The sequence below is a fragment of the Ammospiza nelsoni genome, chromosome 3 (genome assembly GCF_027579445.1).
Source record: "Ammospiza nelsoni isolate bAmmNel1 chromosome 3, bAmmNel1.pri, whole genome shotgun sequence".
Taxonomy (NCBI): domain Eukaryota; kingdom Metazoa; phylum Chordata; class Aves; order Passeriformes; family Passerellidae; genus Ammospiza; species Ammospiza nelsoni.
In genome coordinates, this window is record NC_080635.1 from 106,211,324 (window position 1) to 106,235,600 (window position 24,277).

The window sequence follows — 24,277 nt, forward strand, 5'->3', positions numbered from 1 at the left end:
AGCACCATTAGAAGCCACATTATTCTCCATCAGCAAAATATTAGGAATGCATTACTTTGTTTTAAGAAATGACATTTTGCATATATCTATTAAGAGATTTCTATACCTGGCACAGTGTCAGTTTTTCCTGACTGACAGAATGCCTTTTCATGCTCTGCTTACTGTTTTGTTTCCTAAACTAAGAAACAAAAAATATCTCTGAACCTTTCTACAAATTAGTTTCATTGCTTTACCATAATATGAAAGACCACAAAATGTATGACAATCACTATTACATTTTAAACTCCACAGGTGTGTCACTAAATTGGAAAACAGTAACCTATCAGTAATAAAAAATGAGATGCAGAATGACTTCCTGACATCCCTTCCATGCACAGTAAGAGAAAAGCTTCTGAAGATTAATCAAAATGTCTGATACATAACTATTTTCCAAACAATGGAGATTAGGCTTTGTTTCAAATAAATAGTTTTTAAAAAATAATTTTTTACACAACAAAAGATAAGATAGACTCATGTAAGACTCCTTAGACATACAGCTGCATGACATACTGCCTAAAAATAGCATCACAGAGTAGCAAGAAAACATGTATGAAATTTATCACAAGCTGATGAACTGACAGATTTTAAAAGAACTTATAATTGAAAAATAGCCATTAAAAAGGGATTCCTCTAATTGCTTTTTAAGCCCAACTATTCAATAATTTTATTGATGATATGCAGTACAAAACAAGAAAGTGTTAGCGACAAGAAAGGAAGGTGATTGGCAGAATTAATATAACTGATGTGTGTCTCAGCCATACAGATAAATCTAGGCTGATAGCCCCATTCAAACTAAATTTTTTTTCACTCAGCTCATTCTATAATAGGCCATAGCTGCAAAATGAAACACTATTCTCAGGAAACATTCTTGTATCAATGAGCTAATCCTGCAGCAGCTATTAAGAGGTTTGTCTGAGGATTTAACAAACAAGTACCTGAATGCAAGCTCTGAAGATGTGTGAACAAATTAAATACATGCAGTTCTTAAAGGTATAAAAGGCACAGAAATGCATAATTGAAGGGAATCCCTCTACCTCTGTATCTGCCAGAACCAAACGAACACAAAAGTTTTATCTATATCCAGTTCTGCTGCCGTGTTTTACAAATACAATTGTGAATATAGGAAAGTCCAGTGGAAAAAAGCCCCACAACACTATAGTTTGAAATGGATAAATTATTGCAGGAGGCTTCAGTAACCTTGTTTGGTTTATCCTTTAATAAAAGATGCTAGGTAACTTGGTTAGTTTATATGTGGAATATCAAAGAGACAAAAGACTAACAGAAGTCACTTAAGAGAGAACTGAAGAACCCAATGAAATGCCATGGTCATTCTAGTCCCAAAAAGACCCTTATAGGAACTACAGTGGGCAAACATTTCATAAAAGATAGACAGATCTAAGCAGCTGGTTTTTTGTCATTAGCTATCAATCTTGACTTTTTTTTTTAAATTGATCAAATTATCAAAGCCAAGAATGGGATTCCAAGCACATAAAAATTCCTAATTTGATAACAATTAGACATTTGGCTTTGGGTGAGAAACATCTGAACTTGTTTGCCAATGATCTCTAGTAAGAGGTAAAAGAGTGAATGAAAGGGACAGAAAAAAAAAAAGGTAGAGATAATAATAAGGCACTACAGATATTGAAAATGCAAAGGAAAACAAAAGAAAATTATATTATTACTGAAGGGAAAAGCTCCTTAAATAGGGGAGCATGAGGAAAGAAAGCTCAGAAAGGAAATATGAGAATTTCCAGAGGAAGAAGAGCTCAAACATCTTGTGACCACTGCAGTCAAAGCTGCCTTTGATCTTCACTTCCCCAACAAGCTCCTCCTTTCCTGATGAGTAAAAGGTGCAGCACAGCAGCTCTGCTTGTGGAGTCCTCTATTGCCTGCAGGAGGCCTTTCCCATCTAGGTATTCCAGGAATCTCCTCGATTCCTTGTACTGCTGTGTTAGCCCATCTATACTAAATTTGTTGATCTGATAGAAAGACATAAAGCAACTGAAACTTTAATTGGAAAATGAGACAGTTCTGAGAAACAATATTTGTCTGTCTAAGATGGCAGCTTTGGTATCCCAAAATCTGGGAAAGTTCTTAATATGGATTTTCTTTTATTTAATTTATCATTCACATATTGAGAACAGGTATTAAAACTTGTGTATAACTCAAGCATAATATTCAGTATGCTTTTTTTGTGAAAAATACCCATAAGCAGCAAGGAAGTAATCAAAATCTCTGAATAATTATAACAAAATACTTCAGTGGCCTGTAAAAACTGTAAATTTTTCTCTTTCAAGCTAATAACCTTAGTATATTACAGTAGTGTGGAAAGTTTGATTAAAAAGTTTAAGCATTTCAGTTTTACATCTGCATTATGCTCTGGACTAAAACTTTAAACATCAAAGCTATAAATTGGATTCAAATAAGTTGTTTGATGTTATACCTACAGTATATAACAGAGCTCAGAGCAATTTTCCCACCAAAATGTTTAGCAAAGTCAATTTAAATCACTTGCAAAAACATTCTCTAAAATTTGAAAAGTGCAAACATGCACAAATATGCCCTTCATTCTGCTATGAGTAAAACTGTCAGCAATTCCAATATATATGCTCCTTCCAGGTTTAAATAAAACCTAATTCTAAAAAATGCCATAAGTTAAAATGAGCGTGTTAAAGTCTTACAGTAAGTGGTGTGACTCAGTGTTCATCTGGGGGAAACTACATCAATCATTCCAGTATTTTGAGGTACAAATTAGGACAGACCTGTGAATGCATCAGGATATTCCTGCTTTAAGAATGCATTTGGATAGCTGTATTTTTACCTAATATCAATACAGATCTCAAAACATTCTTTTCTGGCACAGTTGTAGGCCCAAGTATCTAGATGAATACTAATTCTTAAAAAGACAAAACCTCAATCCACTGTCTTTTTTTTCTGTTGTACACCATCTTATCAAAATATTCCTCATACCTCCAATGAAACGAGAGATGCTTTGTCTCTAAGACAGCATAACAAACCCTGCAAAGGTAAAAGGCACTACACTGCACATCCTGACCTGCACAGCAATCATGACACTGCCTCATATACAAGCTAAGGCAAGTATGATTCAGATGGAACTACAGGTACATGCATTATTAGAGTTGTTATTAGTGATTTATGGGAAAGGCTGAAGTAGTATTCAAGAAATTTATCATGGAAGTGATAAAAGAAATGACTGTTTTAGGTCAGATCAAAATTACACTGTTTGAATGCACTGTCTCCTGCAGGAGCCAAAAGTGACAGTACAGAAAGTGGGAAAATGTCAACGATATTGACCAGAACAGATGTCAGCTACTACAGCCTCCAGTTCTGATCTAGTGACTACTGCTCTGCAATGGATTTTCTTTTGAATTACTTGTCCCTCTACTACACATGAAGAGAAAATAGGCAATATTTTGGATGTCTGAAACCAGTATACAAATCAGGTAATTGATTTCAGCAATTACAACAGTGCTGTAATTGACATAAGGACATTTCAGATTAATATTGTCCTTGGGGTATTTTTTGTTTTTCAAGAAGTGAACAATTACTCTTACTTCCTGTGTGCATGAATACTGAACAAGTATGATATTTCTATAGATATCAATGAAAAGTAAGTTCTATAACAACTTTCAGGAAGGTTGGAGAGGAGATTGAAATCATTGAAGACAGAAGGACATTCTCCAGCGATGGGCTAAATATCCTGGCTTTTTTTCATGCTCCAGGGGCATTTATGAATTTCTATCAAAATACTATCAATAAAATGGAATTATGGGCAAGGAACAAAACCAAGGAAACACAACAATATATTTATTTTCCTCACAAAGTAATATTAAAACATTAGGTGTGGTTTTTTTTTTACACTTTGAGCATATATAACAGTATTTTCACCAAACTCCAGGAAAATTCTTCTGAAATCAGATACATTATGTTATCTTTCTTTATTTACTGCATAAAAGTTCCAGTAACTTCATAGCTGTGGATGTATACTGCAAACTTCATAGAACTATGCCTGCAAGCTCAGATGCTGAAGTATAACATTTCAGTGTAATTTTAAAAAGTAATCCTCTTATTATTTGTTTTCATATTAAAAAACCAAAACAATTGTACAAAACATCTCCTGTTTCTTTGTCCCTGGGCTCTCTGGGAAGCTTGCCATTTGAAATATTTTTGTCAGCGATTGTTTTCTACAGCACAATTCCAAAAAATTCTACAAATAATTTTGCTTTCTTTTTAACTGTGTTTTTTTTTAGTGTACCTTTATACTGTAAATTTTCCCTCTCCTAAGGTACCTACTTGTAAAGATACATATGGGTCTCCATTACTGTCTTTCTTATCAAATTAGAATAAATAAGGTAGTGAGATGGTCAGTTTCAAAACTTGTATATTGCTTAATTTACCAACTGTTTCCCTTAAGGAAGGGTTACAGCTGGGTAGCTTCAGCTCCAGATGAATTAAATTCCAACTCGGTAGGTAAAACAAACCTTGAAATCCTAGGAGATTAAAACATCCTTTTTTAAAAGAGCTAATTTTTTAAATGAGTGCAGAAGCAAGATACTGCTGTATTACATTAAATGCATATAGATAGGATTCAGCACCCAAACCATAATTGCCTCAGATTTCATGTCCCCTAAGTTACCTACACAGGCTTGACAGACACAAAAGGGAAGGATCTAAGGGAGATTTGTGTCCAAACAAAGCAGAAATGGAATGACAAGCTGAGTAATGTAGGACGGATAAAATGGCTCTCAACATCTATTTTGGACAGCTGAAGCCTATCTTACTAGTCTCACAAAATTTCACAGTAAGAAATGAATAAATCTAGCAATCTGATGTGAAGAAAATGATTATCATCATCACAGCTAAAACCTGAGAGGGTTTACTATAAAGACACCTAAGGAAAAACAAAATTATCAAAACCATTTAAGAAAGAAAATACAACATCAAACACCTCAAGTTTAGCATCTTTGAGGCACTCTAAACTTAGATTCTTCTAAAGAATTGTTACTTATGTTGTTCTTTACACAGGAACTTTACACTTGCAGTACCAGATTAGAGCAGACATTAATTTCATTCTGTTCTTAGCAGAGCTGGAATCAGATGATTCAAAAAGCCTTAACAAGGTTACTGTAGCCTTACCAAGGGAAAAAAGCATCTTGAAAGCTAAAATGCTTTAAACATTTAATATGCTACAAATAGAGCCATAAAAACACTAGTTTCATTTTAATTTGCTACAGGTTATATGTATGGGTAGAGTTTTGCTGTTCATGAAAAAAAAGTAAAAATGCACTCAATCCTCCCTCTTCCCATTATTTATTTTTCCAAAATCCTTCCTTTTTATTTATCCTCAAATTCCATATTTTACTTTACTTGTAGAAGCACATCCCACTATTGACGCCAACCTTATTTATTGCCTAACTCTGAATTCTTCTTTTGTACAAGATTCAAGAAAAAAATCCCTTTTCTCCTTTTTTCCATTTCAAATCTTGGTATTTAGAAAATATCACTAAATCATAGAGAAAAAAAAAGGACCATTTATACTAGACTAAAAATTATGTAGTATTTTTCTAGCAGTCCTGAAAGTTTTATCTAGATTTAAGACACTATTCTTAATTAAAACAAAAAAGAAATTCTACTAGGAAAACTGCTAATTGAAAATAAGCATTCCTGGCAAGAAAATCATTTCCATTCTGATTGTGTTAAAACATTAGCCTGATTATTATTTGCTTAAAAATGTTTAATTTTCTTGTTACTTGTACAGTAGAATAAATTAGGCAAATAAATTATAAGGAACTGAACTATAATAAATTATGCATCTTAGGAATCTGACAGTTGTTATAACACAGAAAGAAAAGTAGAAGACAAAAATAATCCACATTCTTCATACACAGCTTTAAAACAGAACAGCTGTAAAATAAATTGCAAACTGCCTAAGCATTTCTCTTTAATTGTCTAAGCATGTTACCTTTTACAGTGACATCGATCTATTCTTGACCAAAACAAAATTATTTTAAGGATTTTTTCACTCTTACCTGTCGTAAAGTACGTGCTACTATACTTTCAAGTACTGGTCCTCTGTCTTCATGCAGTAGATGAACTTCATCAAGAATCAAGAGTTTTACCAGCTGAGAGAGGGCTACATCACCAACACTTTTCCTTGTCACTACATCCCATTTCTCTGGAGTAGTCACAAGCATCTAGTAGAGCAGGGAAAAAAAAGAAATATTAAGCATATGCAAATTTATAAAAATATAGTAATTTAACATACAGCAGAGTAAATGCAATGTAGAACTTGAAGTTATCTTAAGTTTTACCCATTTTATATATGAGACAGTTGGCTGCATCTACATGTGTTGGATAGCGATTAGCAGAATTCAGTATGGAAAACTATATGGAAATATCAAATAATAACTTCAAGTTGTGCCCCATTTTCCACATGAAAACATTGAAACAGCTATCCAGAAGGAACTACTTATATAATCATTCAATGGTTGTGTTTCACTAAAATAATCTGTGATAAAATATTTCCAACCCTCTTCACAGCACAGTAAACAACTAAGACCCTCCCCTCATACCTAAGCTTGACCTGATAGCTCCCAGTTGCCTATGAAATGCTTCCTCCCTAAGGCATACTTTCATATTGTACCTTTTGATTGCTTAATCCTTGCACTGATAAAACAGATTGAACAAGTTCCACCAGTCCTGGATATGGTAATTTCCAAACTTGATTGTTTCATGTAGATACGTCAGGCCATTTCTCCAGCCTGTCAGTGTCCCTCCACATGAGAGCACAGTCCCCTGGTGTATCAGCCTCTCCTGCCTGCTCAGTCAACCCACACATCAACAAGCTTCTTTATGAGGATCTTGCAGAAAACACCATCAACAGCTTCGCCGAAATCTAGGCAGACAATATACACAGCTTTTCCCACATCTATCTGATCAGTCACTTTTTGATAAAAATTTATCAAGCTAGCCAAGCATGTCTTCCCCTTGCTGAAGCCAAGCACACTATTCATTACAGGATTTTCTTGTCTTTCATGTACCTGCAAACTGTTTTATGATTAGCTGTTCCATCACTTTCCCACAGGAGGCTGACCAGCCAGGCATTCCATGGGTGCTACTTCTTGCCCTTGTTGAAGACAGGAGTGACATTTGCCTTTCTCCAGTCTTTGGTCCCTTCTCCCGGTTACAATGGCTGATCAAAGATTATCAAGAGTGACACTGCAATGACAGGAGCTTCCTCAGCACTTGTGGATGCAAATCAATCAATCAATCAGACTATAGACATATGTGTCCCCTGTTCTCTTAAGACCTGATCTTCTTCCACCAAGGGTACACTTTACTTTCCCCCAGTTGCTGGAACTCAGGATTCCTGAAGGCTGGCCTTGCTAGTAAAGACTGTGCAAAGCAGGCATTCATTATCTCAGCCTCTTCTGTGTCCTGTGCCATTCACAGGCCCCCTGTCTCATTCAGCAACAGCTGCAGACTGTCCTTAGTTTTCCTTTTGTTGCTTATCTTGTTTTCTTTAATATTCCTGAGCAGACTCTGTCTGGACTTCAGCTTTCCTAACTTAAATCCTGGATGGCCAGGCAATGTCCCTGTATTTTTCCCAGACTGCATGTCCTTGCTCTATCTCTCTCTTTGCTGGCTTCATTTTTGTGTATAACCAACCCGGAGCAACTTGTTCATTCCTGCAGGCAAAGCTCCTATTATTCATTTTTGCCCAAGTTCCTATTCACTGGGATGGGTCTTAAACTTGCAAGAATATTAACCAGCTTTCTTGGTTTCTTGAACTCTCTCCTCCCTCCAGGACTTTATCACATGGGACTTTTCCAAGCAGATCTCTGAAGTGGCCAAACTCTGGTCTCCTGAAGGGTGGTGAGCTTCCTTTCTGACCTGTTCCTCCTCCCCCTCAGGATGCTGAACTCCAACATCTCATTGCTGCTATGGTCAAGTCTGTCTTCAATTTTGACATCTCAAACAAGTTCCTCCTTCTTTATGAGGTGCAGCAAAGCACCTCTCCTCCAAGTCCTATCTACACAGGGAGAAGTTCTCATCAGAGCATCCAGGACCCTCCCGGATTGCTTGTGCTGATGTTTCTTTCAAAATATGAAAAAAAATCTTTCTTACAAAACACATTTATAAATACTTTTTATTCTCTTGGTCTTCTCCACAAGATATATTCTGATAGTGTCTATTTATTCCCCTCAGAAAAATATTTTTCTCTGCACTGTCACACAATATTGTTCCAGTCCAATTATTTTACCATCAGAATATATCAGTCTTTACTAATTACCAAGAGCTACTCCTGAAGAGACTTTGTGATATTACAGAAAAAAGATGTTAATTTCCTGCAACATTTAAAACTTTACACATGAAAGACTCACTGAGTCACTATTATCTCAGGGAGTGGTGGTATCTGGGGGGGTATTTTCATGGCTTGTTTAAATATTACTGGGTGCATTTTGTTAGCAAATAAGAGATTTTTCAAATGCTTGTACAAAATAGTACGTGTAAAAATGTATGTCCATAATTTATGAACTGAAATGTAACACTACTACAGATGCAGCTGTTAGCACTTTAAAATGAGCCATATCAACCACAAAATATTAGCAGCTGTACTTCCGCAGAACATTAATTAGCAAACAGTGAGGAAATATATTTAGCAATGCATATTAAGGCTTTAAGGTGTGAAATACTACAAATGCAAGCTACTTAGCTAATTTGCTAAATCTAAATTGACAACATTCAGATCACAGCTTTTTTTTTTAATGTCAGTCATGTTATCAGGACACATATTTAATATTGTATCATTAATTCTTCTCTTTCTGAGTGATGACTAAATATCCGTTATAATGGTGTTTTACTTTGATCTTATTTTAAAATAGCAATGTATGCAAAGCAATGACCTGAATTAAAAGCTATACCAAATGAGACAGTATATCAAGTAAGAAAAGACATCTCCAGAGAATGTTTTGCTAGAGAATACTACATTTATTTTTCAGACAGAAATAACAGTTGGGGAAAAAATTCTCAAAAAATCCCACCCAAACAGATAAGCTTTGTAGTTGCAAATTATAAATTTAATTCAAATATATAAAACGTTATTTAAAAATATCAGCTAAAAGAAATTGCTATCAGCAAAGACTAACAAAGATTTTTTTCAATTAAAATAATAAGACAGCATTATGAGTCATCTCATTATTAGTTTTAAATGCAGTAGTGGCATTTCTTTTCATAATTAATTTTCAGAGACAATATATTTTATCCTTTAGAACCAAAACTCAGATTCCAGAAATGGATTCTGCTTTTTGTTTGGGGGCAAGACAAGGACACAGAAAACAAATATTAAAAAATCTTTTTAATTTTTTTTTCTTTTACATGGACTTGAGTTCTCAGCACACCGAGAAGTGTGTTCATTTATATTGCTATTTCACCACTTCACCTCTTTCGGTATTGAAACAGCTAGAAAATAAAGTGTCACATTTGTTTAATGAACTGCAACTCATGCAAGATATTTCAATCTGGTTTTTGTATTAGGATATGGCCGAATAGAAATGGGTTAACTGTCAATATTGTCACTGTCATGTTAAGGTTCTCTATGCACAGACTTCTCTTTTCCCAATGTATTTATGATTATCGTTTGTTCTTCTACACTGACTTTTTCTGTTAGGGAAATATGGGCTTTTTACAAAGTCTTCAGTCTTAAGTGAGCATTGCCAATCAATTTCACTATTGCACCAAAGGAGTTACCTGTTTAAAAGAAATAATCCAAGTATTTAAACTCAAAATTAGGTCATTTAGCTTTGAGGTTATTTAACATAACCCTAGATGGTTTTACATAATTTTCAGGTAAGAACTCAAACAAAAAATTTTAATTATTTCACTTTGAAAAATTATGTCAAGAGGGACAACACTAACTGATAACTTCAACACTAATTTACAAAATTTCAAGAGACAGTGAAAATGCATTTTTCTACAATTGCATGATTTGCTAATTATTTTTGTCAGCTTCTCTTCAGTCCCCTGTGAAGCCAGATTTCATGGTGAAAGGAAGTTACATTTTCACCACAGTTTCAGAAGATCAACATGTTGAAAATGCTGGGATTTGTCATTGTTTGAGGGTTTTCCTAATCTGAAAAGGCCTATTGTCTTACTAAAATCAAATGATCTTCCATTAACTTCTATGGGGCCAACATTCATTTCTAGCCGTTGGCACACCCTGGAAGGTTTATGTTTTCAATAACTTACTCTCAATTATTTGAATTTCTTTGCTACTTTTAAGTTCTCCCAAATACATTTTGCCCATGACTAGTATCTGTTTTCTGCTTGAATAATTAGGACACACTCTGAGCCTAGAAAAACTATTGTTAATTCCCTCAAATTTACACTCCCACAGGTCCAAACCACATATGTAAAGATTTCAGAATAAACTACATAAAAAAGTTATAGCATGCCATACTACAAAATTTGCTGCTTTTAAGTTCTTCAAGACCATTTTTAAGAACAGTTTTTAGCCATTTCAGCCTTCGTCTGTCACTCATCTGACCTGTCACCCTTTTCATATACACAACAATAACTCAAAACTCAGATGTACACCCTGCCTCCTCCCCAATTTCTTGATTACTCTAGTTGCCATAAAATAATCAGAAAAGGCTTGGATCACTCTTCCTATGTGCCAAATAATCCTCAAACCAGGTATAAAGTACTGGTTGACTCAGATCTCAGCTTAAGCATCAGCTTGGATGATGGGAAAAAGCCCCATGCCCTGTGCTTGAGGATGCTCAGGTAATTATGTGATTACACAGATTTCTGTAACATAAAAAGTACAAAAGTACCTTGTAATGAGACTGGGTATTCTGAGTATCAGCACCATTACAAAAATAAGCCTGCATGTTACCATCCTGAAAACAGAGCAGCAGCAGTACAGTGCCTTCACTGTGCACCAAATGGAAATATGGGTTCCTTTACTGTATCAAAACAGTGAAAACATAGAATAAAATGGTACCTACACACACACACACTTTCAAACATTTGAGATATAAGTTTGAATTCATATTATTATACATGCTGAGCATTAGAATCTATCATTCTTTCTAGAAAGAAACTGTAGAACAAACTCATGAACAAATCTAGAGGCCTTTGCATCAGAAAATATTGTGGATGCCAAATTAACACAATAATAAAGGTTGTATGTTATGGGAAGTTTCCAAAATGAAATTATCTTCCCAAAGCTGGATCAAGATCCAGAAACGTATCATAACCATATGCCATTTCACCTGCAGCACAATAAAGATATTTTCATATTTAAGATAACTAAATAAAAGCACTATTTCCTCTTTGAAACCATCCAAATTCTGATATAAACAGCAAACATTTAATTTATTTTATATTTCTCTGTGAAGTTCACAATATTGCTTCTCAAAACATGGATTAAATTTGCAAGAAATACAAGTTTCTACTGTAATTTCATCCTTTATTTGCTTTATCCTCTTAACAGCCGCCTCTTATTCATTTTGTATTACCATTTCTTTGTATCTTTCCCAGTTTCTATTAAGTAACTCTCAATATACCAGTATCCTTAGGAAAGAAAAAAGAAAACTGAATCTTATTACACAAAAAACCACTCTGATGCCTGTGGCTACGTGAGCATCTGTTCTCTAAAGGCCTCCTCCTGTGCTCCTCCTGCTCAGTGACCAATGATGCTGGAGTTACTCACTTTGTTATTAGCACAAAAATGTCTCATTGAAGACATCACAGCCAAAACTAAGGGGAGGCAGAGACAGAAACAGCTGAAATATAACCTGGAATTAACTGAAATATTTATTATGCACTGGAAAATGCTTGCCAGGTATTTCAGAAATTTGCCTTTTAACAACATGCAACAGTGATTAGATTCTACTGGGAAGAATTTTATCACTTGCAGATTAGAAGGAATTCTCTTGCTAAAATTAAATGTGATGAAATCAAGCATAATTCAAAGTAGGGGAATTTCAAACAGAACTGTTTTCTGAAGTGTCTCAATGATGCTGGAAAAGAAACAATTGTAAGGCCCAATTCATTAGTATATACAGGTAAAGAAAAAACACAGCATAGGTATGAAATACAAGCCCTATGGATCTAACAGTTTGGGAAGGCAGGGAGCCAGCCCCTTTCTATGCTCACCTGCATTAAATTTGTCTCCAGCACAGTGATTCACCATGAATGGATAGCAATAAAGAATTCTGCTCTAGCCACTGCTGCTTTATTGTTACTATTCAAAGACACTTTTTCAAAGATCTACTTCTGTCGATTTCTATTAGTAGAACTTCCTTGTCTTTATTGTTTTCACCTTGCTACTGGTCTTCCCTATGCTCCTGCTCCTCTACACACATCTACAACTTCCCCTTACCTCATCCTAGGGGAAGCTTTGCTCAGTCACAGCCAGCGCTCCTCATCTTCTGACAGCTTTTTGGCAAGGGGGCAGGGGCAACCTACACAGTTTACTCAATTCATGCTGCAACTATTTATCTTGGTGGTTTGTTCTGGCAGGGAACTCACTGCCAGATCTTAACTTCTGCAAAAATCAAGACATGTAAAACTGCACACAACTACACCCAGAGCAGACACCCATTGGAATGCAGCATGTTCTGCAATTCTGTAGGCAGAGCTGTTATTCTGGGGCTTCATAAATTTGAAAATGTTTCCCTTCTAATAAGTGATACTTTGGAGTTTCTCACAATTTTTAATATTAGATAGCTGATATCACACCCCATGAGGGACATATTACCAGTTTGGCACTCTTTGAGGTAAAACTCCATCAAAACATGTTACAAGAGCAGCAACCTGCAAGTCATTTTCATAATGCTGGTTTTATACCTCTTTTATTGCACGCTTACTCTGTGATTTATCCAAGCATTTAAAAAACCTCATGTGAGCTGGAACTCAGGCAGGGAGTTGAATAAACATACAGAAAGTAAAGCAGAGGGCAGCAATTCAAAACAAGAATCTGAGGTAGGAAGTAATAAATAATGAATGCAAGTATTTTGCTCTTCGTAGATCAGAAACAACCATCTGATGATGTGTTTAACACAGTTAAAACAGAATCATGTTTCTAGTAAAGCAGATTCCTTACCATACAAAGACATGCAGATGAGAGTATGCCCATTTAGTTGAAGAGGATGTTCTAACAAATCTGAATATGTATTTGTGGTCTAAATTAATGTCATATATACACAAATAAAGATTTATACATGTATATGCATCTTAGAAACATTTAATAATAGGGCTACACTTACAAGAAGTATTAACATAAAAGACTTGAGTTCATCACGCTAGGAAGACTTACAAAAGAGGTGCATTATATTGATGCATATTAGAAGCAATTGTAAGTCACCAAAGCTAACAGCAATTGTCAATCAACAACAGAAATCAACAAGGGATTGTAACTGCTGTCACTCAGAACTTAGAATATCCAATGACTTTTTAACTGAAGCAACATAACTCTGTTCAGCATGTTTTATTTTATAAGGAGTCCTAGGAAGGCATAATGCTTTCGTTCCTTTACAGAACCCAGCTATTCCACCTAATGAAAAGGCATGTGATTGTCAATGTACCAGCACATTGACTTAGCAGAGCAAGATACTTGTGACAAATTCTGTTGAATTGATTTTTTTCAATATTAGTTTATTTGCTGCATGCTCAGTTTCACAATTATGACTAACAGATTTAAGTTTGTATGTGAAGATTTAAAATTTTATGCTTTCAGCACAATCCTGGATGTCCCAGAAATTACAAAATTCATTTAGAAGTTCCAGTACTACTTTTAGACCTCAATACAACAGACTCTGACACAATAAAAATAAACTAGATAAAACAGTAGGAATAGTAATTTCCTTTTGTTGTTGATGTGAAAGCCCTTACCTTAAGTTTTTTATAATCTTAGTAAAAGAATATGGAGTCGTTTACATGCGGAGTAGTTACATTAGTCTGAGATTAAACTACAGAAAACAATGTATATTAGAATCACAATAGTTGTACTGAGTAATAGGATATGAGCACCTGCTCTCTGTATTCTTTTTTCCCCAGATAAAAGTCTATTTAAAGTCAGTACAAACCTTATTTTAAAAACCACAGCGAGGAAGAACAGTTTGCATGATTTTGTGAAATTCATCTCTTATTTTGTAAGATATATAATTAGCTACTCAGACTTCAAGTTTAAATAATGATCTAAATATTTTAAAGCAGTTTGATCCAGAGCATTACCCTCTTTTCCTGTTTGCTGTTAATCAGTTCAGCAATTATAGTTTTACTAACCTCTGATATGCTACTGTCAGGTCTGATTGATACCAAAAGCTCCCTTAATCGAATCTGACAACTCTGAGCAAGTGCCTGTCTCTTGAGACACTGCATCCAGCCTGCTTGTTTTCAAATCTGCACAGTGTTTTTTTGCATTTCCTTCTCCCCTAGCCCCTTTTTCATTTTTAACAGAGATACAACAGAATAACAACAAAGCATGACTGTAGAATACATTGGTGTATGTTTTTATATATCATTATAGCAATGCTTGGGATAAAATTGTTAGTTTGTTTAAGAATTTACAAGGAAAAAGTAAGAACAAGGAGATTTCTTGGAAATTGAAGTTTCTGAGAAACCCAGTATTGTTGCTTGCTTGGTGGTTTTGTCTGATAATTGTGGGTTTTTAAAGTTTTTTCTTTTCCTTTTTCTTTTCATAGCTGCAAGGAAAAGGGTTTCAAAGATATTACTCCTCTGTTCTGCAAGGAAAGTTTAGGCTCTGGTTGCACAGCTTCAGGAGACAAAGACAAAAGACTAGCTCAGCTCCCAGTTTTTTCAATTTATTTATACTGGTATGCTTTTAAGACTCATCACAGGGGTCCTTCATATCTCATTAACTGTAAATATTAAAAGGTTCAGAATAACTTTTGTTGACATAATGATAATCTTTATTTATTTATTTATTTATATTTTAAGACTACCCAGACTTTTCCCCCCTCTTCCGCTCCTGTCAAGCCTTACCCCAAGATGTGGATTAACCCAACTTTATGTGAAAAAGGACCAAAAGGCAACATAGACATTTTGTTGCAAATATCCTTTTTCACACACCTTTACTCAACAGTTTTATTTTCTATCACGGATTTGTATACAACAGGGAACAAGCCCATGTTTTTGTCACCAATCAGGTTTTTTCAAGAATCAATGCAAGCCAATCACTGCAATCACTGATATGGAGGCATACTAAGTGTAAGACGAAGAAAAAAAGGCCTTGGTTCAGCTGAGATGCTGATATTAAACAGAACTGCATTAGAAGTCAATTTTGTGACACTAGTTTACAAAATGACAACTCAAACACCAATTCATTTGCTTGCGTGCAAATGTGATTTCACGAAATTTTCCTTTCGAGTTTACACTCCAGAGAAAATTATGTCTTCTAATATTAATGATAACCAATGTTGAAGGTTATTGTAACAGGCAGCAAGATTGTCAGATTTATATTCTTTGGTTACATTAACTAAGAACTAGAATCCCCTTTGGATTTCAGCAGCAGCATTCTTCAAGCACCAAGAGGAAACATCAACAGTTTGCTGTTCTAATGAAAGGATCAAATCACACAGAGTTCCACAGGAGTCTATGCACTTCAAAATCACTGCATATTTTCATGAGTAATCCTAGTAACAGACTACAGATTATATTCACTAAACTTGACATTGATATTATGCTGGACAGTGTTACAAACACATTGCATGATGGAGTATGAATTTTAAAATGGCTTAATAAGTTAAAGAACAGATACATTAATGCATGAGTCAGTAATATAATTTCAAGATTCTACACAGAAGATTCTACACATTGGAGCAGAAATGCTGCTATCTGGATGTGCTAAATAAAGCTTCCACTCTGCTCAGCAGCAGTATGATCTTGGGGCAATACATTATGTTCTGGGCAACTTATTTCAAGAAGTGCAAACCAACTGAGAGTCCAGAAGTGAAAAATGAGAATGACTAAACATAAATGAAGCATGACCTTTACAAAAAGTTTAAATAAACTGATGCTTAGGCTAAATAAACGTGTCTGAACAGAGATAACTACAACTGCAAGAGATTTCCTAAAGCAAATAGTGGTAACTGGGGAAGACACACATTCAGGTAAAGACAATGGCAATAAAATTTGATTAGGATTTAGGTTGAAAATAGGTTTCCATCTAAAAAAAAACCAAACCTTTTTTAAAAATGAAGAGGGGTAAGCCCTGAAGGAGATTTAACGGGAAGTTTAAGAAAGCTCCATGATCAGGGTGTTGCAAAATGATATTTGAGCAATATTTATCAACAGTAAAATATATATATATATTACATTTGTGTTCTCAGAAGGACAAATTAGATTAATTCTCAAACTACTTTATAATATAGTTTTAAGATCAGTTTACAAGGTAAACAAAAACTTAAATTAAAAAACTCATTTCAAATTTCAGTGATAGGTAACTTAGGTAAATATGTATAACATATAGCCTAGAAAATATATTCTACTCTATATTAGTAATTTAATATGCTACTAATACATTTCCTGCTAGTACTGCATGCTACAATATAAACCAATAGGAACTTCATGATAACAACATATTTTTTGTTATAATAAGAATTCTTTATACTACTATTACATATATTCTACTTTTATTCTAAATTACACTACATTTTATTATCGTTATTGCATGTAAACTGATTCTTCAGTGTCAGAGGTGCTTAAAATTTTTCTTTGCCGTAGTATAGAAAAAGCTGTGTTCTAAATGCCATCAAATTTAGCATTATTATCTGCAATTATTTGCAAGCATTAATTTGAAATATAATCTCTGGGGTTTGTTCTGCAAATAAATCACAATAAATGCTTGACAATCAAGATAAATAAATTGTAATAAATACTAGACAAATTAAAGATATTCTGTTACGTGCAAAATGACAACTTAGGGAACATAAACTCTCCATTGCCCTGATACTCTTTTGTAATTTACTTGTATTTTCTACTGACCAGAAGCAGTTAAATTTGAAAAAGATCCAAAAGAGGCAAACATTCCCTGAGCAACCTGTCCTCAACTCTGCTCAAATAAGCTATCTTTTTGCAGAGGAATATTCACTCAGCAGGCACAGCTGTTATTCTGCAATTTTTACATCTAAATCAAAGATAATTGGACTTCTGAGTACATTTAAATTGTACTCTGGGAAAAGGGTCTAACTTAATGCATCATTTGCATTAACTATAAAAGACTGCGTTTTCACCCTGCGCTTAAAATTTACTGCGCTTAAAAAAGTATTTGGAAGTGCAAAACAGTTACTAAGTAATTTTAAAGACGTGTAGACACCTTTTCCACAGAACCTTTTCAGCTATAAAAGACCATTAAACCAAACAGAAGTAAATCATTCTTTTAAATTCTTCACAGATAAAATATTAATGGTAATAGAGACTCCTGAAAATTACTTTCCTCCAACTTTTACTGAAGATCTTCAGTGACAAAAAACCAAAAAAACCTGAGACAAAACCTATAATATTTTATTTAGTGTTTTTAATAAGTTCATTAGTTAATCATATGCAGATGAGCAGCTAGTTCATACCACAAAGTAATTCAATTTCAGTTCTCTGGTATTAGTTTAAGAACTTAAATTGAGACATTCTTTGTTTTTACTTATTGAGATTCATTGCACTTCATAATTTAACATTCAGACAATGTATTTTAAGGAATTTTAGTCTTAATGTTACATAGAAAAACATGAAAAGAAAAATGCTTATTAGCATTTCATCACTAGGGAAGAAAATCTGAACTTTTCCTGACAAAATGTCATCTTCAATGATTACACAGGTACATTTTAACAGGCAAAATAGTGTCTAAAATGTTCCTTGCTCATCTTTTACTGATACGGGCAGTAAATATCAGATAGGCAATTCCATCAAAATAGACTAATTTTGGTTTTCACAGAATTACAGCAAGGACAAGGTTGGAAGTCACCTCTGGAGATCCACCAATCCAACCCACTGCTCAGATCAGGGTCACCTAGAGGAGTCTGCTGAACACTGCACACAGAGATGGATCCAGTACCTCTCAGGTGATACTCAAAGTCTTTGAAGACTCCACAGCTTGTCTAGAAAAACTTTCAGTGTCTGACCACCCTCACAGGAAAAAACAACTAAGTCTCACATTTACAGAGAATTTCCTGTATTGCACTGTGTGCCCACTGCCTCTTTTGCACTCACTGCAAACTGCTGAGGTCTGGCTTAGTCTTCTTTAAGCATAAATACACAATGTACTCACATCACATCTATCTATCTGAGTTTTTCCATACCCAGACTGAATGACTCCAACTTGCTTTCCCTCTCCTCCTGTGACAGATGTCCTATCCCTCAATAACCTCCATGCCTCTTTGCCAGACTTGCTCTAGAATGTCCCTGTTGCTCCCATAAAGGGGAGCCCAGAATTGGACCCAGCACCACAGATGTGTGTCACCAGGGCTGAGCAGAGAGGAACAGCCACCTCCCTTGAGCTGCTGGCAACACCATTCCGAAATGCAGCCCAGAATGAAGGGGATGTTGCTTGCTCATATCAATTTTGTTTTCCACCAGAATATCTGTTATTTTTCCTGGGAAGCTGCCTTCCATCTGACCAGCCCCAGCCTGGATGGGTTCATAAAATTACTCCCTCACTCCTGCACAGGATGTGGCATAAACTCTGGAACTTAATGAGATATCTGTTGGCCCATTTCTCCAGCCTGCCAAAGTTACTCTAAACTACTGTGCAACCATCTGATCTGTCAACCACTCCTTCCAGCTTTGTGTCATCTGCAAAATTGCTTTGTTTCCACACAGAGGATCAACATGACTTTTCAAAGGTAATCAAGAATGACCTCATGGTAATTTTGACTAGGTCCCTCAGGACTTGTGGGAAAATATCATTAGATTGCATTAACTTGTATCATACTCAGTTTGACTGCAAATTTCCTAACCTGACTTTATTCCAAGTGTTGCATTTTCCTTCTCTAGATTTTCCCATTTGTCTCTGGGGCTGGGGATTGCTGAAAACCAGGCCTAACCATAAAGGCCAAAGCAAAGAAAGCATTAGGCACCTCAGCCATTTACATGCCTTTTGGCATCAGGCACCCTGTTCCATTTAGCAGAGGTTTTCTCCAATTTTTCTTTTGCTGTACAGAAGCCCTTCTTGCTGCCCTTCACATGTGTTCCTGGGCTTTTTCTTACCTAATCCTGTCCCTTCATGCTCAACATGCACAACTACAATCCTTCCAGGTCAGCTGCTCCTGCATCCACCTCTTGCATGCTTCCTTTTTTATATTTGGTTTTCCTCCTGTAGGTCTCCTGACACTCTTGTCTAACCTGCTGATCATCAGGATGAGCCACTCCTGAGTTTGGAGGCATTGAGGAGGAATACAACGTACAAAGGATTGCTAGAGAGTTTTAAAGTGTGAAAGACTTTGAGTTTCCATCTAGATTAAAAAAATACTGAAGTAGCTTATTGAACTCATTCACTTGCAAGGCCATTTACAATGGAGTGCAGAAAATATTGCTGTAATGTGCTACATTACATATAATATCCTCACACACAATGCGGTTTCTGAAGGACATTAAGTGAAGACTCCAACTCAAGAATCATGCTGCATGACACAAAGGTATTGAGCTAACTGAACATATTATAGCTATAAAACTGGATCTATAATTTTTGTATATCAGCACACAACTGAATTAAAAGTCTTTGAAACTTTCTACTACACAATGAATTCTTCCCTCCCTCCCCCACCCCAATAACAAGGTTGCCCAATCAGCGTTACATTTATCTGTTTTGAGAGATGTAGCAGCAAATACAACTTGGCAAGTATAAGATGGACTGTCCGAAACACAGTAAAGAAAGACAAAGTAAATGGAAGGAGCAGTAAAGAGATCTTGTGCTTAGCATTGTGCCTTTGACATGAAGAAATAACATTTGGTTTTCACTGTCACTGTCTTAAGTATTTTCTTAAATGACAAAAAGCCACAGTAAAACCAGCACACATCAAAACTGGTGCCTATGAAGGCACAGGAAACAGTCTCAAATCTATTACTGAATCTTATGTAAGGTAACCACCTAACACTGGGGTCTCTAAAAGCAACAGCTGACATGAGAATCTACACAAAAGCATTCAAATCTCTTTAAACTCAGACCATAAGACTGTGATATACATACATACACACACACATATATATATATATATGTATATAGACAGATACATATATATATATATATATATATATATATAAGGAAATAAATAATTTAATAGGAATAGAAAGAATAGAAAGCTCAAAGGCAGCCTCCCCTTAGGAGCTTTATTTATTCTGATGCAGAAGTTGGAGCAATTTACCAGCTCCAACCAGTCTTTCTTCTTCTCACAGTCACACATCCTTATTACACAGCAGCCTCTCTGATGATGAAAATATGCTTAATCTAGTTTAAAACATTACAAATACTTTGCAACTCATGTGATTCAGTGTCACTGGATGGTCACATCACTACAGCAATACACCTAAAAATCCATCAAGTCAGGACAGAATTTGATTCAACTAGTCCCAGTCATGCAAAAGTAAAGAAGGGTCCTTTAAAAAGTAATAATTTGATTACAAACCTGACAACAGAGAAAGGAAGATGCTGAACCCCTAAAAAAAGGCTGAAGAACAAGAGTCCTCTCTCTTAACATACATTAATTTTGTATGGTCTATTTTCAGAAAAACTTCAGCATTGTTAATATCTGTTGTACTGATGAAACAGATGCAATAATCTAAGAGCAATCTTTTACAGATTTAAATAATGTTTACTAATTTGATATTTTCAATGCCATATCTTTAACATTTTATTTCATATTCACTTCAGCAACATTCTGCCACAATGAATTGAGATGAATCATTGACAAACAATGAATTTTGACCTCTGTAAAAACATACACTAAATGTACTTTAATGTCATAAATTACACGTATTTTCAGCGTAATTTGATTTTAAATAGCAAATAGGCAGAATATTACTAATAATAATTTCTATACACATTAAAATACAATTTCAAAATTTTTTAGCTAGTACTGCTTATAAAAATATTTTGAATTATGTATTTGCACTTAATTTCATATCAATAATAAGCCGAAAAATTTATTCAAGATATTAATGAAAAACTATTAAATCAGAACTTCCTATTTTCAATAACTAACTTATCTTGAGTGTCTGATATATCTGTTTGAAAAATTAAGAAATCTACTTGATTCACCTGTAGGTGACACTGTTGGTCTTAGCCATAGAACCAAAGAGCAACAGCATTCCTGCAGTCTGGAACAATGGCGTTTCCAAATCACAAATTTTTTTTTTGTTTGTTTTTTATATTTTTATGCTAGTCCTTTTCAGTTCCATTGTGTCTTGGTTTAATCCCAGCCAGCAACTGAGCCCCACACAGCCACTTGTGCAGTCCCCTCTGGTGGGATGGGGTAAAAGTGAGGCTTGAGATACAGGGTAGAGATAGGTAAAGGTGCATATGAGGCATTCTAAGCAGAACAAGGAATTCATTCACCACTTCCCATTGGCAGCAGGTGATGAGGGGACCCCAAGGTGTAACAGTGACCTGGGGATACAAATGGTCCCTTTGAATGTCCCCCCTTCCTTCAGCTCTGTGGAGGAAGGCCTGTGGTACGGGATATCCCTGTGGTCAGTTGGGATCAGCTGTCCCAGTGTGCCCCCCTCTCAATTCCCTGTGCACCCCCAGTACCCTTCCTGGTGGGATGGGGAAAAAGGCAGAAAAGGCCTTGACTCTCTCAAAGTGCTGCTCAGCAATAACAAAAAACCCTGTGTCATTGACACTGCATCCAGCAAAAAAGCAAACCACAGTCCATACTATCTGTTATGAAGAAAATTAACTCTATCCCAGCCAAACCAGCACAAATTTTAATATCAAACCCCTTCATAGACAGTGATTTATGAAAGTGCATAAAGTACAGATATATTAAAACTGAATATGCTCTGATAAAGCCTAAAGTAATGAAAAATGTACTCACTGGAGAGGAAAAGGAAAAAACCAAAAGTATATACTTCTAGCAAGGGCTCTTCATCCAAATCGAGTATTTGTATTTGAACATTTAAGTGCTGAAGTACAATGCCAAATAGTTTATTACTTATAGAGGAAGAAAAAAGAAAAACACTCAAAAATTCTGATTTTAAAGCAGTTTGAAAAAACTTCTAGTAGCCAAGTCAGGCATGAATATAATTATTTCCAATAAAAGAGAACACACTACCAAGAATGCAATTACAAAGCAACTCCACCTTATATCCTTTAGCTACAGAATACATAAACCAATTTTTTTCCTGTTGTTCAAAATGTCTGTAATTTTATCTGGCCTTGTTTCAACTAGGTTTTTACTGCTAAACCAAAAATTAACTCCCACCTTTCCGCCCAGTCAAAAGAGATTTTAGCCAAGTGAGTCATAGCAAAGAATGCCAGTCAATTACACACTTTATCATTGTATGTGACATTAATCACAAAGTAGGTTAGTCAAACCATGCACTAAAATTCTACAGATTATGCAATTACAACAAGCAAACAGGCATGTTAGCAAAATAAACAACTGTGTCTGTCTATTTCAAAAGTAAATTATTTCAAATAAAATGTAAATGCATGTCTGAAGAACAGTGATTCTAATTTCTGAAGCATGGGAAGATTGATTTTAGTAAAATCTGTCATAAATGAAGAAACTAATTTAGGTCACAGACAGAACCTTCAGTTCCTTATAAAGGACTACTATTTTTTATTCAAACTGCTACTGTTTGATGATGTATAAGTACTTTGCCCCACTGGCAAAATCTCAGCTGTCATAGGCACATATATTAATGGAAGGGTCATAAATCAGAAGGACTTCCAACAATTTCACTAGAATACTGGAAGACTGATGCCAAAAAAAAAAAAAAGGAAGTCCAGTGCTGAAAGCATAGACTGATAACATCAGCCTGAGAAAGCAATGTAGCTGTTCCAGCAACAAAACAACAGAAACAATGCAGACAACACTTCAACCAAACAACAAGCTTACTAACTGAACCCACTGGAAAAATATCCAGCAATTTCTTATACAAACTTCATTTCTTATTCAAACTTCATTTATTTCCTAATAGGTTTCATCAGCAGAGACAATCAAGAATCCTACACGTGATGTCACAGAGTTTACTGCCTTTATTTTTGAGGATTAAAGGGTGAGTTCAGTCACCCTTTAGAATTAATATCAGAGGCCCAAAGTTACCTCTCTGCTGTTTAACGTGAAAATTTTTCACCTGCTTTACTATTTGCCCAAGTTGGTGTAAGGAAGTAAGAAAACTGGGAAAACCATAGACTTCATAAAAATGGCACCCACAGAAAATTTCCTTCCTTGTCTTTAAAGGTCAGGAAATAACACTACAGTGCTAAAAACCTGGAAACTCATTTCTGAGGTGAGGTAGATGGGCATATCAGCATTACAGTAATGAGCCCAACCTGCAAGGAAGTGGGCTTCAAATATGAGGATTTGCCTCAGCTGCAAATAAGTAAGTGCAGATTCATCTAATCCAGGTTATGTCTTCATTTCCTTTTTGTTATTTCCTATTTTGGATCTCTGAAGAGAGTAACCTTAACTTTTCTTCCTTTTGCTTATCCATTGAAATACTTTTACTATTCTATTTTCTCCCTCCAAAAGCTGAAGAGAATTAATTCAGCCCAGCTGAGGACTTGAGTGTTGCTGGTCACAAACCTGAGTGTGACTGCTATCAACTGGGAGTGCACACTGCTTACTGTGAAGAGACTGCCACAGTCAGAACTTTAAAACACCCCACAGCATTTCAAATCTTGCAGATGTACAAAGACACATCTCTTCTGATAATATTTTAATAATCTTGCTTTCAGAACTAATTACTAATTCAGAATTACAATTAACATTTAGAGAAAAAAATTTAAAAGTGAGACAGAAAAAAACCGTAACAGTCTGTGGCATGTCATCAAGCCTCCTTGCCTCAAAGAGATCCTGGATAGTAGGTTTTTTTAAACACACTTTTGCCTGAAGATAGCATGATCAATGAATCAGGTAGAAAAAATTTTTTTGCACACTATGAGAACTTCTAAAACAATGGAAATACATATGGAAACAACAGTGTGAAGTGGAGATGACTTTGGGACACATAAATACTACACTATAAAAAAGAT

General features: G+C 35.3%; 1 protein-coding gene across 1 annotated transcript in view; it reads right to left on the minus strand.

Annotated features, from left to right (window-relative positions):
• ASCC3 (activating signal cointegrator 1 complex subunit 3) overlaps positions 1-24,277 on the minus strand; it is a 251,444-nt gene that overhangs the window by 151,705 nt on the left and 75,462 nt on the right. The window contains exon 11 of the mRNA XM_059469026.1: positions 6,090-6,254. Within this exon, the coding sequence (XP_059325009.1) occupies positions 6,090-6,254 (165 nt within the window). The remainder of the gene's footprint in view (positions 1-6,089; positions 6,255-24,277) is intronic.